The sequence below is a fragment of the Theobroma umbraticum genome, unplaced genomic scaffold, assembly GCF_002168275.2.
Source record: "Theobroma umbraticum cultivar Fairchild unplaced genomic scaffold, ASM216827v3 scaffold_4.1, whole genome shotgun sequence".
Taxonomy (NCBI): Eukaryota; Viridiplantae; Streptophyta; class Magnoliopsida; order Malvales; family Malvaceae; genus Theobroma; species Theobroma umbraticum.
Genome location: NW_018397258.1, coordinates 3,986,161 through 4,003,769, shown reverse-complemented (window position 1 = coordinate 4,003,769; position 17,609 = coordinate 3,986,161). Strand labels below are relative to the sequence as shown.

The 17,609-nt window shown below is 36.8% G+C and overlaps 5 protein-coding genes across 7 annotated transcripts; 3 read left to right on the top strand and 2 right to left on the bottom strand.

Moving 5' to 3' along the window:
* The first annotated feature begins 459 nt into the window (after nucleotides 1–459).
* On the top strand, nucleotides 460–1,877 carry LOC110413379 (germin-like protein subfamily 2 member 4). Its single transcript, XM_021424152.2, has 2 exons — nucleotides 460–997; nucleotides 1,102–1,877. The coding sequence occupies exons 1-2, from the start codon at nucleotides 886–888 to the stop codon at nucleotides 1,647–1,649; spliced, it is 660 nt and encodes a 219-aa protein (XP_021279827.1). The 5' UTR covers nucleotides 460–885; the 3' UTR covers nucleotides 1,650–1,877.
* Nucleotides 1,878–2,901: 1,024 nt separating this feature from the next.
* LOC110413376 (integrator complex subunit-like protein) lies at nucleotides 2,902–5,074 on the top strand. The gene is made up of 6 exons (XM_021424150.2): nucleotides 2,902–3,118; nucleotides 3,244–3,441; nucleotides 3,554–3,677; nucleotides 3,972–4,045; nucleotides 4,275–4,432; nucleotides 4,669–5,074. The coding sequence occupies exons 1-6, from the start codon at nucleotides 3,027–3,029 to the stop codon at nucleotides 4,830–4,832; spliced, it is 810 nt and encodes a 269-aa protein (XP_021279825.1). The 5' UTR covers nucleotides 2,902–3,026; the 3' UTR covers nucleotides 4,833–5,074.
* A 40-nt stretch (nucleotides 5,075–5,114) lies between these two features.
* Nucleotides 5,115–7,689, bottom strand: EXPA17 (expansin A17). The gene is made up of 4 exons (XM_021424151.2): nucleotides 7,594–7,689; nucleotides 6,319–6,565; nucleotides 5,890–6,211; nucleotides 5,115–5,744 (listed from the first exon to the last, which is right to left on the bottom strand). Exons 2-4 carry the CDS (start codon nucleotides 6,455–6,457, stop codon nucleotides 5,435–5,437), a joined length of 771 nt encoding a protein of 256 aa, XP_021279826.1. The 5' UTR covers nucleotides 6,458–6,565; nucleotides 7,594–7,689; the 3' UTR covers nucleotides 5,115–5,434.
* A 13-nt stretch (nucleotides 7,690–7,702) lies between these two features.
* Nucleotides 7,703–10,503, bottom strand: LOC110413380 (knotted 1-binding protein). 3 transcript variants are annotated; one of them, XM_021424156.1, is made up of 6 exons: nucleotides 10,434–10,503; nucleotides 10,273–10,345; nucleotides 10,043–10,192; nucleotides 9,874–9,947; nucleotides 9,654–9,792; nucleotides 7,703–7,727 (listed from the first exon to the last, which is right to left on the bottom strand). In XM_021424156.1, the coding sequence occupies exons 2-5, from the start codon at nucleotides 10,318–10,320 to the stop codon at nucleotides 9,657–9,659; spliced, it is 408 nt and encodes a 135-aa protein (XP_021279831.1). In that variant the 5' UTR covers nucleotides 10,321–10,345; nucleotides 10,434–10,503; the 3' UTR covers nucleotides 7,703–7,727; nucleotides 9,654–9,656. The 3 variants fall into 3 exon arrangements, with proteins under 3 accessions (XP_021279831.1, XP_021279830.1, XP_021279828.1); XM_021424155.1 differs by lacking the exon at nucleotides 7,703–7,727 and adding an exon at nucleotides 9,304–9,523; XM_021424153.1 differs by lacking the exon at nucleotides 7,703–7,727 and having other exon boundaries at nucleotides 9,304–9,792.
* Nucleotides 10,504–11,254: 751 nt separating this feature from the next.
* LOC110414265 (LRR receptor-like serine/threonine-protein kinase RPK2) lies at nucleotides 11,255–15,576 on the top strand. Its single transcript, XM_021425359.2, has one exon. It carries the CDS (start codon nucleotides 11,587–11,589, stop codon nucleotides 14,944–14,946), a length of 3,360 nt encoding a protein of 1,119 aa, XP_021281034.1. The 5' UTR covers nucleotides 11,255–11,586; the 3' UTR covers nucleotides 14,947–15,576.
* Nucleotides 15,577–17,609: the final 2,033 nt, after the last annotated feature.

The window sequence follows — 17,609 nt, the reverse complement described above, 5'->3', positions numbered from 1 at the left end:
TGCAGCTAACTTTATCTAAAGCTTACACTTACAGTCACCGGAACTTAAATGAACTGTATATATTGTATGCATGAGCTATCCGCTAATGATCCTGTAAAGCTGTAATGTAAGCTACCAGACAGGACAATTCAACCACTGCAACAACAGCTGGTAAACCAACCCATTTAAATTTATCCACAGTAAATATTTTACACGGTTGTTTTGCCAAGAATCAAGGTTTATGTTTGTTTGTCGTTAAACGAGGATGTTGGGAATGAAAACCAAAGTTGGAGACAAAAAAATGGAAAGCGAAAGTGTTAGTAGCCACGTCCATCCCATCCCAAAGGGCCCGTTTATCCTACTGGGGGGAATCGCTTTCTTCGTGGTAGGTATTGGCTGGCGCGATGCAAAGTGTCTTGCTCTTAGCTCCACTCCCCTCTTTTGATTTCCCAAAAGCCAGAAAAAATCACCCCTGCAAAACTCCCCACCAAACTTTTGATTATTTCTCTTCTTTCCCCTTCAACTTCTCATAATTTAACGCTTTTTTCTTCTCTTTAAGTTATTATCACGTTTGATCATTCATGATGTGGCTCCCAAGGTCCAATCCTTCTTTTTTCTCTTTATTCGTGCATTAAAATCTTTTAGCTTCCTTCTTCTTTACATGTTGTCCCCTTGAAAAGCCCAGAATGCTATGGGGTCAAAGATGGTAACAATTTGCTTTGTTTTTAAGTAGAAGGCCTGTTTCCAAACTTTAACGTCACATCTATACCACCCATGCCATAGCCATTTTGCTCTCTATATAAAGTAGACGAACCCTTTCTCTTCCAACAATCCAAACAAAAGCTTTTCTCAGCTTTTTGTCTTATCCATTATTCTCTCCTTTTGCTTCTCTTGATTGTTATCTTCATGGCTGCAGTCAAGGTTTTGGCATATGTCTTCGTCTTTATTGCCCTGTTCGGCGTGGTTGCTTCTGATCCTGACCTTCTCCAGGATCTCTGCGTGGCTAACAAAGCAGCAGGTACAAAAACCTTAATCGCAACACATACTTTTCTTGTTTTTTCCCTCACGAACAGGGCAATATTTGTCCAACAAATATCAATCTGATGTTATATGTACTTGTAGGAATAAAGGTGAATGGATTTCCATGCAAGGACGAAGCAAATGTAACCGAAGCTGATTTTTTCTTTAGCGGTCTAGCCAAGCCAGGAGTAATCAATAATTCGGTCGGATCAGTTGTAACATTAGCCAATGTTGACAAAATTCCAGGGCTTAACACCCTTGGCGTGTCACTTGCCCGCATCGACTATGAAGCTGGTGGCCTCAACCCACCCCACACTCACCCACGTGCCACTGAAATCATCTTTGTTCTTGATGGTGAATTGGATGCAGGATTCATCACTACAGGAAACAAGTTGATCTCCAAATCCCTCAAGAAAGGCGACATTTTTGTTTTCCCCAAGGGTCTTGTTCATTTCCAGAAGAACAATGGTGACAAGCCAGCTTCCGTGATCGCAGGATTCAACAGCCAACTTCCCGGAACTCAATCTATCGCCGTAACATTGTTTACCTCAACACCCCCGGTGCCAGACAATGTCTTGACCAAGGCCTTCCAAATTGGCACCAAGGAAGTCGACAAAATCAAAAACAAGCTTGCCCCCAAGAAAAGTTAAGAAGAGCCCCTCGTGTTCGAGGAGGAAATCCATCAAATCCTGGCTCTTCCAAACTTAATTGAGCGTACTATTTTGTATTAATTCTATATTCATTTTTCGAACTTGAAAGAAAAGCTATGGGTTATAATAATAATTTGAGTTGGGTCCAGCTGGATATTTGTAATTAACAGTATTCTATTACTTTGGAATTGAATAATGTAATTTAAACGGAAAATATTGTTTGTAGCATGTCTTTTTTATCATTTTATATTAAAATATTTGAAATGTTTTTTCAAATGGGTATATCATTATGATCTAATCATTCTAGAGAAGTAAATCTTCAATATATTAATTATCGACAATTTATTGGTTTCAATTGAAAGGCTATCATAAATTAAACAACTCTTTTATAGAGAAAAACATTTATTTCTCATATTGTCCACTACCATATTTCTTTTTCAAGAAATATAAAATACCTTCACCTTCCATTATTATTATAATAATTCTCCAACTACTTAAATTAAATCCGAATTCGCACATAAATAGATTGTAGTTGAAGTAATGGCCAGTCCCACCTTTTTATTGTCAACTTGCAACCATATTTTTCTAAACCCCAAATCACATGATATCCTGAGTCCACGATAGACCCCCACAATTCAACTCGATATGTTTAAGACTTATCCAATTTCACCGCAAAACCTCTTTGCCAATTTCCATTGGAATCCCGAATAATTCCCCGTAGCCGTCGTATCTAGAGTGCATCAATATGCACCATGATAGTTCACAGTAAATCACCCTAGAGGGGAAGGCTTCCAACCAATAAGGACTTCCTTTCTTCTGGTTATCGAATAACTAATGCTATTTGGCAGAGAGAAAACAGTGTGAATCGAAACTATCATACTGATCACATTTTCCTGTCCTCCAATGGGATTATGGGAACCGTCTTCTGTCAAAAGTAAACGAGTTACATCATTTTCACAAGAACCAACATGCTGTACCCAAAGTGATGGACCAGGGGCTGTCTATATAGATATTTAACACATTTAGGTTTGCCTATGCTTTCACTCGAATATGAAAGATGTTGAATGCTTTCATATTTTAGGATATATCCAAATTAGCTTTTAGAACAACAACTGTTGCCTGATGTGAGTACCATTGGGCTTCCAGTACAGGCCCAATAAACAAAACGATGCGTTTGGGCTGGGATTGAAACGCGTCGAAACGTAGCGTTTTGAGTTTACCCTATGGCTGTGTGATGTCATTTGTTAGAGCGCGGTGGGAGGCGAGGTGGGGAAGGAGGGGTAGTAATTTGAATCAAACGGAATTCAATTGGTTTTCCCGAGTTTTCTGTTTTACTGGAATTTTGGAGGAGGAAATTGGAAGATAATTATAATTGAAATGCAGAAGAAGAAGAATTTCAGAAAAAGAAGCATCCAAGAAGACGAAAGAGGTGATCCCGCCGCCGAATTAGACGATGAAGAAGATAGAAGGTAAATCTTTTACTTAGGGTTTTTCTTTTCTTTTCTTTTTTCCACTATTTGTTTTGATAATCTAAGTCGGAAATGTATGTATATAATAAAATAAATCAGCTAATAAAAAATCATTGAGTGTATAGATTGGCGTTAGAGGAAGTGAAATTCCTGCAGAAGCAGAGGGAGAGGAAATCAGGAATCCCTGCAATTCCTACGGTGCAAGCCGGAGGCGTCGTCGCTAAAGTTACCGAAAAGGGCGAAGCTGATGGAGAAAAGGAGGAGCTTGTTCTTCAAGACACCTTCGCTCAAGAAACCGCCGTCATGGTTGAGGATCCAAACATGTATGCATTTTACCTCTTTTTTCTTACAAGGAATAATTTTTTTTTTTTTAAAAAGGAGGATTATTTTTTATTTATTGATTAATTTTTGTCTCTAATTGTTTTGTAAACTTAGGGTAAAATATGTAGAGCAAGAATTAGCGAAGAAAAGAGGGAGGAACATGGATACGAAAAACGAAGTTGAGAATGATTTAACGCGAGCAGAAGATGAATTGTATAAAATTCCCGAGCATCTTAAAGTGAGTTTGAATTTCCTTATATAATGCCGATCATACTGCTAAGATTTTGATTTGCTGCTTATTCGTAATTGGCATTGGCAAACGAATTTGCTTGCTGTTTCTCATGAACATTTGTATTTGAATTTTTGTTGATTAAAAGAAGATTGCTTTTTGAGTTTCGGGTTATAGGTTTTCGCGCCCAGTTTTAATCAGCCCCTTAGTTTTAAGCATTCTACTTTCTTTCTCTCATATGAATAATGCTACCTCTTTATTTTGTTTAAACATGTTTTGTAAGTCCTTGCCTATTCCTTGCAGGTGAAGAAACGAAATTCAGAAGAAAGTTCGACACAGTGGACTACTGGGATCGCTGAAGTTCAGCTGCCTATTGAGTATGCCTTTTACTAACCTTTCATTTCAGAAGTATTTGTGCTTCGTTAATTTTCTTCTTTTTAGGGAAGATCTAGCTTCTAGGTCAGACCATGTTAAGCTGCGACACATTTGCTGCTAAGCAAGCTTGATATAATGTCTTTAGACCCACTAAATGATGGCCAAAGTGTGTGACACTGTCTTTGAAATAGATGAATTGATGATGTATGCTAATTGTTTCTTTGCTTTCAGATACAAGTTAAGAAATATAGAGGAAACAGAAGCTGCCAAAAAGCTTCTACAAGAAAAGAGGCTCATGGGACGGGCAAAATCAGAAGTTAGCATCCCATCAAGTTTCAGTGCTGATTATTTTCAGCGTGGCAGGGATTATGCAGAAAAACTTAGAAGAGGTTGGTTACCTGTTCTTTTTATGCTATTGTAATGAAAGGTTAATGAATTTTTCTTCAGTTTACCTTTGATGGGATTTTGATTGTGCTCTTTCACTAGTTTATATTACATGGCTCTATTTTGTCATTGCTTGATGTGAATTTGTAATCTCCAATTCTTATTGTTCTGCTTTTGTTTCTTTAGTAAGGTATGTGCTGTTCATTCTTTCCCACCTTTTTCCTTCTCATGAACTTTGCAGAACATCCTGAGTTGTACAAGGACAGGGGTTCACAGGATGAGAGCGCTGGCTCCAGGCCAACTGATACAAGCACTGATGCAGCAGGAAGTAGGCAAGCTGCAACAGATGAGTTTATGTTAGAGCGCTTCCGAAAACGAGAACGCCAACGTGTAATGAGGAGATAACAAATGGTTATACAAGCAGCCTGTCAACCATACTGAAATTTGAACCAGCATTTGTGGTGCTTTACATGTCCTTCGATAGGCTATAATGCTACCTCTGCACCAAGTTGTCCAGTTAGAAAGTAAAGGACGTCTTACTACTACTATTAGTTACTTTTCTTATGGCTGATGTAATGTTGTACATTTTCAATTGAGATCTGTAATTCTCTTACTAAGTTATGAATATGGAAAGCTAATGTTGGAAATATACTTTTATGATATTTTTAAATAATTTTTCCCAAATCATTGCATACCAACTATCAAGTACTAGCTAGTATATAGGTGGACGCACAGCAGGGAGACAGTAGGATTCATTAAACAAACATTATTGCAGGAAGACCTGGTAGACCTATTATTACATGGCCTATAGTTTGCACTTGTTCTACCATTCCATTAAAGCGGCATAGAGAATGGTTTATATATGTTGTAAATCACTTGCTGGGCTTCATTGCAAAAGGCTACGCCACAACCCAAGTGATTACACTTTGTATAATACAGTTTGGAAGAAGAGAAAAAAAAAACAAAGGGGGTTTGGCGCAACAAAATACATGAACAATAGGAAAGATCTAAAACTGAACGTTGCTTTTGAAGGACTGGCCGAATTGCCAAGTGGAAGGCACCACATTGAGAGCAGTTCGAATCATTCCATTACTGCTTTGGACCCTGAAGGATAAGCTCTGACCGTTTAGATAGCTTAAGCTCTGCCAGTTGGCACCCCAGTTTCTCGACATGGTTTCCCATTTATTGGTTTTGGACCCCTTTATCCATACCTTGGAAATCTCTCCAGCACCTCCAACATTTGATATGAGCACCAACTCGAAATAGTCCCTTCCTGTGATGGTGAATCTGATGCCACCGCTTCTCCTGCATCCTACCCTGGCAAACACAAAACAGAATTCAACTTCTCATCAGTAATCGTTTATCCACAAATAGTCTTAGCCTTATTTCAATAACAATGCATAAATTCAAGTTGAACATTATCAGGGTCAAGCATTATCAGGGCATAGATGAAACAACATACTTCCTATAGAGGATTGGTACGATCCCAGCTTTGTACTGGGCGATGGTCTGGAATGCAGGTTGAGACATGTCGAAGTGTGGTCGGGGAGGATTACACCAACCACCATTGTCACTTGGGAGTGCATAGTTCGGAGGACAGAAGTTGGTGGCCGTGATGGTAATGTATTTGCCCTTGAGGCACCATTGCGGTACCTTTGCCGCATCGCAGACTATCTGATAGCAGCCTCCGCATGACTTGCCATCGTTAAACAAAGCTGTGCTGAGTGCAGCTGTTTCTATTCCGTAACCATCCGTATTGAGATTACCATAACCACAAGCTCCTCCTGGAAACACACAACATGGTAATCATCAGTTCAAGACCAACAGCTCTAACTCATGCATTAAAATGAGCAGATTAACATAAAGAAAGAAATAAAAAATTAAAACTTACCCATTGTGCCGGAAGCATCACTTCCACCGTAGAAAGTTGCATGGGCTGGAAGCCAAACGGCAGCAGATGCTACGTGAAATGTTGCGGAAAAGAACCCCACAAGGAGGATGGCAGTGGTGAATAGAAAGGCACTCTCCATTCTGCTTTTCGTTTCTCCCTCCCTCTGAAAACAATGGATTTTTTCCTTTCTGCTGATGCTGATGAACTTACAGCTAAGGGTGAGTTTGATGCTGCAGATGCCAAAATCCTAAATATCTATAGTCAGTGCTAGCTAGCTGATAATAATAAAAAAATTATATGAAAGGAATTGTTAGACATTAAGCTATCATTGCAAATTTGTTGACTTGATGAAGGTATTCCATGTTTCTTTAATGAGAGAAATAATCCGTAATTCATGATGTCATACGGAAATTCTCATTTAAATATTCAAACCCATGTGGCAGTAGTTATGAACTTGCTGCTTCAGTTTATTAGTTTTTCTTTTATGCCCCTTCCTCTCTCGTCATCATTCCTCAATTTTCGTGAAGATGACATTGATCATCAAAAATTTTCTTTTTCTTAATGGAAGTACGTAGTAATTATTAACATTTTCTACTAAAAATAAAAAAAATGAATATTATAATTTCAAAAGCTTTTATATCCATACCTAGGTGCAAATTATGTTTTAAGAAGTTTCTAAAATATTCAAAAAATTTAAATATATTTTCATTTTTTATTATACTTCATCAAATTTTTATATTTTTATTTTAAATTAAATAAACTCTTATAATTAATTGTTATTAATGAACATTAATTAAAACACCACTTGTCATTTTATACCCATATAATTATGCATCATATCATATTAGCATAACACATCATTATTCACTATAATATATTAACATGCCATGCATAATATGTCAACATGACATACCTACACCATATCACATAAGAATAATGAATAACATTAGTCATAAGAAACTATTTAATTTAAAATAAAAATATAAAAATTTGATTAAAATTAATAAAAAATAAAAATTTATTTAAAAATCTTTAAATAGTTTAAATTTCATTTTTAAGTATATATTATACTTTTAAAACATTAATGTTTCGAAATGATGTAAAATATATCGAAAGGTATTAATACCAATAAAATGAACATATATAGGTGTGTAAAAGGAAAAAATTAGAAGAAAATTTAATGCATATGGACAGATCAGCACTGCATCAACTAACATACAGTTTTAGAAGGAAAATAGTGAAGACAATTCACCGACAAAATCACATTCACATTACCTCAAAGCAAAGGTCTAATTATTGGCAGAGTCATTTCCATTCAATTTCTCTGAAATTCTCAGACGGTGCTGCATGGGATTGTTTCGTAAATTCAAGGCATTATATTTCCCGTCGTACGTTATAGTACAGTTGACCTGCAAATTGTCAAGCAGGCAAATATAAAACCAGCAGAGGAATTTTATAATCGTTTCTAGGCAGAAACTTAAGGTTGAAAACTGCAACTACGACCCTTCAACATGAAATGGATAGGGAGACTGAAAAATCGAAGTCAACTCCCCAAAATAAAACCATATTTAATTGATTATTAGACAGGTTTTGCAGCAGCAGTTACATGCAACCACCATGTCCGTACCTTACTTACAGAAGAAATAAAAAGAAAAATAATTCTTCGGTTGATAAGTAGAACCGTATATCATGGCATGACTTAAGGGACGTACACCTATAGAGCACATGGGTGATGCCATGTTCACCATTTGAGAATTTCCCATCCAACCACTTGCTCACACATGGTCTCACGTTCTGGGATTCTATTGGTGAAGGGAAATTGTATTTTATTTGATTTTTTTATAAAAAAAAAAAGGAGTATGGAAGTCATGGCTCATGGCTTGACGGAGAAGAAGAGTGTCTGAAAGAGCCATGCAAATGCTACAATAATAACTAATCAAATACCGTTGATTGCAGTTTAATTTTCAGTTTCTAAATGGTAAGTACAATCTTTGCAATTGGAAATGATGTGGAAAGGGATAAATGGTACTGATGCTATGCCTTACTTCACAATGAAGGCTAAAAAGACTGCTGGGGTTGCTGACAATACTTGAGAATTAGCCAAGGAAAGTTCATTTGAGGAAACAAAGCTTAATTTTCACTTTCACTCCAATGAAAAGTCCATCAACGTTGTATTATTCCTAGTCAAAATTCTTGTTTGTGTCATCAAACCTCCATTATTGTATCTATACTGCCCTTTACTTTACCCTAACGTAATTGTACTCAACATTTTTAAGCACTGTACTATTCATATGAGTATGACGTTTGAATTTTCAAAATTAATGTAAAAATTTATCAAAACATAGCATATCCACGTCGACTACATGCCTTGTACCGAAATCACGTAACATAAGCAGCAATGATGTAGAGTTAACTTGAAGTTCAAACCTATATAATACTACATTTCAACTTGTTAAGTTTAAAGCAAAATTAATGGCTAAAATATTCAAAAAAATTTATATTTTTTAATAAACTCTTTTCTTTATATTATATTTAATTAAGTTCCTAAAGAATTATTTTTATTTAATGCCAAGTCATTATGTGCCTGATTTTTTCTCCAAATTAGCATACATATGAAAAAAATATGAAAATTCATGCTAAATTTATGTTTTCATGACATGTAAAATCATCCTTATATGACATGTCACACAACGTCTACAAAACCCTTTTTTGTCAATATATGCCATGTAGATATTAGTGTGGTAGAGGGATGTAGATGCTACAATGATAAAGATATGAACATTTTAATGATTTTCATGAAAAATAATTACATACTTAAACACAAATAATAATAATTTAAGAATTAAATTAGATACGATAAAAGAATAAGAACTTATCAAAATAATTTAGAATAGGGCATGAGCCCTTTAATATTTTAGCCAAAATTAATCTAATAAAGTGAGAATTGTAACATTTTAACAATTTGTCATCATTGAAATTTGCAGAGAACTGAATACAAGAGGAAACCAACCAAAGATGTGTTCCAATAACTGGTAAGTGGTAACTGACAAGAGGGCTGTCTTTTAATTTTGTCCCTTACAATTCTATGAACCAAAGAGGAAGGATGGGATAACAAAGGTATAGCAATTTACATCACATTAGCTACTATATGGATGAACAAATTCTTTCACACATTGGGACCAATATACAAAACCACAGCAAATACCTGTTTTGAACATTCCAATCAAAACTATTCAAAATGCTTGAAATTATTTAAGAAATCACGTTCACTTAAACTTCCATGTTAAAAAACAAATGTAATTGGGACTGAAATTGGATGTTCTATGAGAATTTACCTATCAAGATTCAAAAAGAGGATTTTGAAGTAAAGAACGAGCATTATTCAACATAGCACTAGCCTCCCCATTTGATCCATCTACCAACCTAAGTTCATTTATCTCCTCCTGCCATTTGTCCATATGTTCTTTATGTATCCTGAAACCCCACAAAACCAATCTAAAGAAACAGCATTCTCCATCTTTAGATTCCTTAAATTCATAAATAATTGTATCTTACATAATCAGCCGCTCTTCAAATTCTTCACTCAACTCCTTGAACATCGTCTTCCATGATTCCAGTAGCTCCGAAACCTCCACAAAAATTATAAGAACACTATTTTAAAAAAACGAAATTAATAGGAGCATCTGCATAAAATCAAAAGGATTTTGTGATCGATTATCGTTACCAGTTGAGTAAAGCGCTCGATCTTTTCAAAAATGTGAGAGATATTGAGTTCCATTTCTTCAGATCCAACAATGTTTGTCTCAGATTGTTCCTTCTCTGTTGTTTCCATAACAGTTTCATTGCTTACATGATCTTCCTCTTTTTCTTCCATCTAACATTTAGAATAATTAGATATTTGATTAAAAAAGAAAAGAAGAAGAAGAAGAACATAAACAGATCAAAGAGAGTTACGTTCGGTTTCATGCGTTTCCTCATAGCTTCATTCCTCCCACTTTCCATCTTAATACCTCAAAAGTGAATATATCTGATCATGCAAACAAAAGACAATTGATTCAATAAAAGATTCATGGTCAATAGAATTGATGCAATAATCTATGGAGAAACATAATTACCGGAGAGAAAGGAAGAGCGAAATCGAAATGGAAAATCGAGAGACGCTTTGGAGAAAAACCCGTGGCTTTCGAATTTTGGAAATACTGGAATGCGCGCGAATTTCAATTTATTTCGTATCTATTGGGTGGGCTGAAATGAAATGGGTTTTTTAGGCCCAAATAGATTGAAACGGGTTTTAATTGCCGTCCAGTAAGATTTTGATTGGGCCTTTAATGGGGAAGAGGAGGGAGATTTGTTTGGTTTTTTGTGGGTTAAATTCAAACCTAATCCATTTAAAAATTAAAATAAAATCCAAAACTTAATGCAGAATAATCTCAGGTCATTCCAACCAAGATACAGTATTTATTTAAAAAATATTTTTTGCTTCTATTTAATCTTATTTTATTCAAAAAGAATTTGTCTTTTATGTCTCTCTTTTCTTGGCTGAGCAGGGACCTTTAGTAAAATTATAAAGCAATAAGGACAAATCTTGAAATAATTAGTTATGAGTTTGGTTTGATCATTAATGACTGATGAGTAAACAAAGAGTATACTCCAAACAAATTCGTTGAAAATGAGTTTGGATTGAGACAAGATGAAAATAGATACATTGACTCAAGCTGAAATATTGCTTGAATATCCAAGTTGTTAAGGAGTAAATTGAGATTACAAACAAGTTATTGGGGGTAAATGTGAAATTCATCAAAACTATGTCATGTAAAATCCCAGAGTGGTTAAGCTGAAGAAAGCCCAAGCCTCCAGATCCAGCGTGTCAGCGTCAGAGAAACTAAAAAAGGAAAGGAAAAAGAAAAGCTGAAAAGGACATTCAATTTTACTCCTCTGTACTCATGCACTCCGCAGTCCTACACATACTTTGGAACTTTACCCAATTTTCTCTCCATTGTTGCTTCTCTTTGACGGTTCATTTCATTGTCACCTTTTTACACTTCCCCAGTTCCTCAGTTCACACTTCAAGCTCCTTAACAGCCTTACTTTCTAGTTCCGGCCCGCCCATAGCTCCAAATGTCCATGTTTAAATCCTACCTTAATTCTTGCTTCACTTTTCTGCTGTTGGCAGGGCAACCTCAAGGGTTTCTTTTTCTTTTTCTTTTTTAATTTTTTGAAGTTTCCATCATTTGAAAGTTGAAACCTCCTCCTTCAGAGACCAGAAAGATGCCACCCCAGTTACAGAAACATGTTCTTTCACCAAATACACTACTCTTCTCAATTCTGGTCAGTCTATTCATGTTCAAGGCAGTTAGTTCAGCGGCTGTTTTTAAAGATAAAGATGCTTTGTTGCAGTTCAAATCTGCTATAGTTGAAGACCCATTAGGGTTCACTTCTAGTTGGAACCCAAATGATAAAGACCCTTGCTTTTGGCATGGTGTTACATGTGACCCACTTTCAGGTCGAGTCATTAGCCTCAATCTTTCTTCTAACCTCAATTCTACATGTTCTCTACTTTCACTTCCTACATCAACAACAGTAACAGCTGGTCAAGTTGGAGGTAACTTTTCTTTGCTATATCCTTGTTTGCATGTTGGTGCTGATGACAAGATTTCTTTTGCTAAATTGAGAGGTAAATTGTCTCCTTCAATTGGCTATCTTACAAAGCTTAGAGTTTTGTCACTTGGGTTCAATGCATTCTTCGGTGAGCTTCCTTTGGATATTGGAAAGCTTAATCTTTTGGAAATTCTTGATTTAGGTTTTAATGCTTTTCATGGTCCCATACCAGCCACTTTAAAAAACTGTACTGCACTGAGGGTTATTAATCTTTCTGGGAATCAATTGAATGGTACAATTCCTGCGATATTTAGGCAGTCTGTAAGTTTGCAAGTTGTTGACTTTTCTTTCAATGGGTTGAGTGGTGAAATTCCAGAGGAATTAGGTGAGAATTGTGGGAGTCTAGTGCATCTCCATCTTGCAAGCAATGGGCTTTCGGGTTCAATTCCTTCCAAATTGGGGAATTGTGGTGAGCTTAAGTCTTTGATACTGTCTTCTAATATGCTGCAAGATGATATTCCTTCAAGTCTTGGTAAACTTGAGAATCTTGAAGCATTGGACTTGTCCAGGAATTTCTTGAGTGGGATTTTACCGCCGGATTTGGGTAATTGTAAGCAGTTGAAATTGCTTGTATTGAAGAACAACTATGGTCCTCTGTTTTCAAGGAAAGACTCTAGCTTGACATTTCAGCAAGAGGACGATGGGGAGGTGGATTATAATTATTTTGAGGGGAAACTACCTGAGGGTATTGTAGAACTTCCCAATATTCGTGTACTTTGGGTGCCAAATGCAAATTTGGAGGGCAGTTTTCCTCAGACATGGGGGTCGTGTTCTAACTTGAATATGCTGAATTTAGCGCAGAATTTCTTGACTGGACAAATACCTGTGTCCTTTGGTAATTGTAAGAGTTTGCAATTCCTTGATTTGAGCTCCAATAACTTGACTGGTTTGCTTCCAACAGAAATTTCTGTTCCGTGTATGGTTGTGTTCAACGTCAGCCAAAATTCCTTGGTTGGGAACATCTCAAGATTTTCTTCTGGTGAGTGCTCTAATAGTTCTGTGAATTTGTCAGGGTCACAAGTGGACTTGGTTGGTTTCTACTCTTCTTTCTTTTATAGGAATACCCTCGTGAATGTTGGTCCATCCTCCTTTTCGTCAAGTGAATTTGTTGTATTGCATGATCTCAGCAAGAATCAATTCACCGGCTCAGTGCCTCCATTTTTCATTTCTTCATACAGTTTGTCTGTTAAGCCATGTTATGGTTTCTGGTTGAATGGAAACAAGTTTGAAGGTAATCTTTCAGCATATTCTTTTGATCCTTGTCTAAGTTTGGATGGTTTGATCTTTGATATTAGCAGCAACAAGATTGTAGATCAGCTTCCTTCAGACATAGGTAGCAACTGTAAGTGTATGAAATTTTTAAGTGTAGCAAGCAATGAATTTGTTGGTTCAATTCCTACATCATTCACTAACATGGTTTCCCTAGTTAAGCTTAACCTCAGTGAAAATAGATTGCAAGGTCCTATTCCATCTTATATTGGAGAGATGAAGGATATGAGGTACCTTTCGCTTTCTAGTAATAACTTTACTGGTGCAATACCTCAGGATTTTATTAAACTGTATTCAGTAGAGGTTTTGGAGCTTTCTTCAAACTCCCTCTCAGGAGAGATACCACCTGATTTGGCCAAGCTCAAGCACCTTAGTATTCTGCGGTTAGATCATAACAAGCTCACTGGGCAGATACCCTCTGGCTTTAGTAACATTACTACACTTTCAGTATTCAATGTTTCTTTCAACAATTTGTCTGGATCTATTCCCCTGAATTCAAATTCAATAAATTGCGAAAGTGTGAAAGGAAATCCTAACCTTCAGCCATGTCGCCCTGATCAATCATCCTCTGAATTGGAGCACCAGCACTTTGGTAATATTTCACAACAAGGAGCTTATTCTCCCATGGAAAGCATACAGAAAAATGGCAGTGGATTCAGTCCACTAGAAATTGCCTCCATCACATCGGCTTCAATAATTTTTTCTGTCCTCATAGCATTGATTTTCCTCCTTGTATGCATGAAGAAATTTGCATGCAATTCTGTATCTGATCAAGTTTCAGGGAGGAAAGAAGTTGTAACTTGCAACAGCATCGGAGTACAGCTGACATATGAAAATGTTGTCAGGGCCACAGGTTGTTTCAATCTCCAAAACTGCATTGGAAGTGGAGGTTTTGGAGCAACCTACAAGGCTGAAATCACTCCAGGGGTTGTGGTTTCGGTCAAGCGGCTCTCAGTTGGGAGGTTTCAAGGTGTTCAACAGTTTGCTGCTGAGATCAAGACTCTTGGACGGGTGCAGCATCCGAATCTTGTAACACTTATAGGTTACCATGTTAGTGAGGTTGAAATGTTCCTGATCTATAACTACTTGCCTGGTGGCAATTTGGAAAAATTCATCCAGGAGCGATCAAGCAGGACAGTAGAATGGAGTATGCTACACAAGATTGCTCTGGATATAGCACGTGCCCTTACTTATTTGCATGATGAGTGTGTCCCTAGGGTATTGCACCGTGACATCAAGCCAAGCAACATTCTTTTGGATAATAACTTCAATGCATACCTATCTGATTTTGGCCTTGCTAGGCTTCTCGGCACTTCTGAGACTCATGCAACTACTGATGTTGCAGGGACTTTTGGATATGTTGCCCCTGAATATGCTCTGACATGCCGCGTGTCTGATAAGGCAGATGTGTATAGTTATGGTGTTGTTCTTCTGGAATTATTATCTGACAAGAAGGCTTTGGATCCATCCTTCTCTTCTTTTGGAAATGGTTTCAACATTGTGACGTGGGCGAGCATGCTTCTTGGGCAGGGGCGAGGCTGTGAGTTTTTTACTGCTGGTCTGTGGGATTCTGGACCTCAAGATGATCTAATTGAGGTGCTTCATTTGGCTGTTAAATGTACTGGTGAATATCTTTCAGCCAGGCCTTCTATGAGGCAAGTAGCCCAAAGATTGAAAGGCATTCAGCCTGCAACAGCCTAAAGTATTTTTCCTTTTCCCTTTTTTGTTTCTCCTTTTAAGATGCCTCTTCTGTGAGTCAGCAATATCATTGCCAAGCCCATAGTTTCTTATTCGCCATTGATTAGAGTACATTTCTTGTAAAGAAACCATCAAAGGAATTCTTGTAAGATGTTTTAATCAAAAATTTCCCTCAGATTACCTGTTTTTGAGGTTACTGGTTTGAATCTACCATGATTTGATTGAAGCCAAATCGGAACAGAAGAACAAGGTCAAAGTGTTTCTTTTCCCTCTTTATCTGGAACATGCGCAGTGGGAAGCCGAATCATTAACTGCTGCCACAAGTACTTTCGGTTAATTTCCCTTTTAGATCAAGCAGAACTTATTTTATTCCTTCAGTTATTTATTTCTAAGATTATGTTTATCAGTTCCTCAGATTTCATTGGGGGATGTGTCACCAATATGTTATTGCATACACTTCGGTTGGCTGATTGTCATGCATCAAGGATATATTCGTACCTTAGCTCAATACCTCAATATATATGCTTGCTAATCAGCCGCATTTTTTTACTTGTAAGAAGTTTTAAGCATCTAGGAAATGAAGAGAGTGAAAAGCATGTAATTGAAACATATGCTGGAAGAAAGAACAAATGCAGGTACTAGCTTAATCATTCACCCGTATTTTTTTTTTAATCAGAATTTTTACAATTATTTAAACATGATAAAGAACAATATAGGGGTTTATTTCTTATCAAGTATAATGGACTTTTCCGTAATTCACATGCTTCTTTTTCGTTCTTTATGGGTAAAGCTCCAAAATCTGTGTACTGATGACTTGTGGGCTTATTGGCAAAGGGTTGGACAGACGTCCATAACTTGGTAGGTTGGGCATAAAATGGCAGCTTTTCACTTTAGGCTCATCTTAGTCTTAACAAGCTCATGGGTTTTCCATTTTTCTTCTTTCTTTACTCGGGGATGTTGGATCCGGTTAGTTTCGATTATGTTTTCTTGCTTTCGGCTTAGCCCCATTTCTTGTAACCCACTTTGTCCAGTATTACAACGCAGTAGCAACTGGAAAGCAAAGTGCGCGTAGGCAATCCCGCAGGGGCAAACATGGGTGAAAACTTGCGATCCAAAAAGTAAACAAGCACACACTACGGTTAGGCGGGGGACGCAAGGGCCTTAAAGGCACCAACCGAAAGTTCCAGTTGTACATATGCCTATCACCATCCTAAATTATGGGCTCGGTACCAACCTGGGACGATGCCGTTGGCAAATGTAGCGAACCTAGCCAGATCGTTTATTATTTGGCCATGGTCACATCATGATACTAGATGTATCCCCTTAACTACTTTATCAACCAATACATGTTCAACATGTATATCATCACTATTCATGCTTATGAGATTCAGCCATGAGGATGAGGCATTAAGCGAAGGGAAAAGTGGTTTTCGACAGGCTACATGTCATTTTCTTTGAAAATAAGATAGAACTGTTGTGATTTTTTTCTCTTTTTTTTTTTTTTTAAAAAGGTAAGGTGAAAGTGTGTTGATAATTATAAGACAAAAGGTCCTAAAAAAACCTGAAAAATAAAAAATTTGAACCCAACACTTGCGTTAACCTCTTCGCCTCCCTGTCCAAAAGTTAATGACTAGAGACAAGTGTAGACGTTATCAAGAGTGGCGGAATCAAAGAATGGAAAAGAGTTTGTGAAGATCAAAAATGCTAAAGCATTTTATGGAAATATGGAATCGTTTTCGACCATTGATAATAAGGGAGAATCTTAATTTTATAGTTGAATAGATAGTTACGTAAATGTACGCACTACGAGGCCAACTAAGCCATGAATTGGCGGAAGGCGATATATTGCAGATGGAAAGTGATGTTGAAGATGATGGGAGCGCTGATGAGTTTCCCTATGTCTTTGACAAAAATATGGTCCTAATCATCTCTACATTATCAACATTTTGATCTGGCGAATGGGGATATGTACCGGATTTTGGGTGGGCTTGATGTTTAGGGTTCAGTCAGGTTTATCCACCTAATCAAACTTTGCCACCTCTCTATGTCACCAGCTAGGCACTAGCTAAAGCAACCTATGATACAAGTTTCTTTCTTGTACTGTGTTTATATGGAGGACAATGAGGGAAGAGAATGAAGGTTTCTCCTCATAACTTGAGCTAATTTTATGTGCAAGATCGTAAGCATTTGCAATAACTTTAACTTTCTTTTTTTACTATTTGCATATAATTGAATAAGACTGAGGGAAAGAGCTTGGGGTTTTGAATGGTGGATCTGGACAATTCACTAGAGGTAATAATTGTTAGGCCAAAATTAATCCTAGCTAGGTTATTATATCATGTACATTATGATTATTGATTTGAAAATTTATATAGTTTTTTTGGCAATGATAGACATGCACATGTCGCCATCTACAAATAGTCACGCACACAACCAATTTTTTAATTAATTAGTTGTTTTTTAATTACTAACAAAGGAAAATCAATGACTAGATTGGATAAAATGTAGTAAAACAAAATATTCAAGATTAGATTGAGTGTATAGATAAAGGAACTGGGGACCAATAATTGAAATAGATTTGGGTCATTTGCTTGATGACGTATAGGTGGTTACATGACAAAATTCACGAAAAATGCATTTGATAAGGCATGTATCTTGTGGCCATG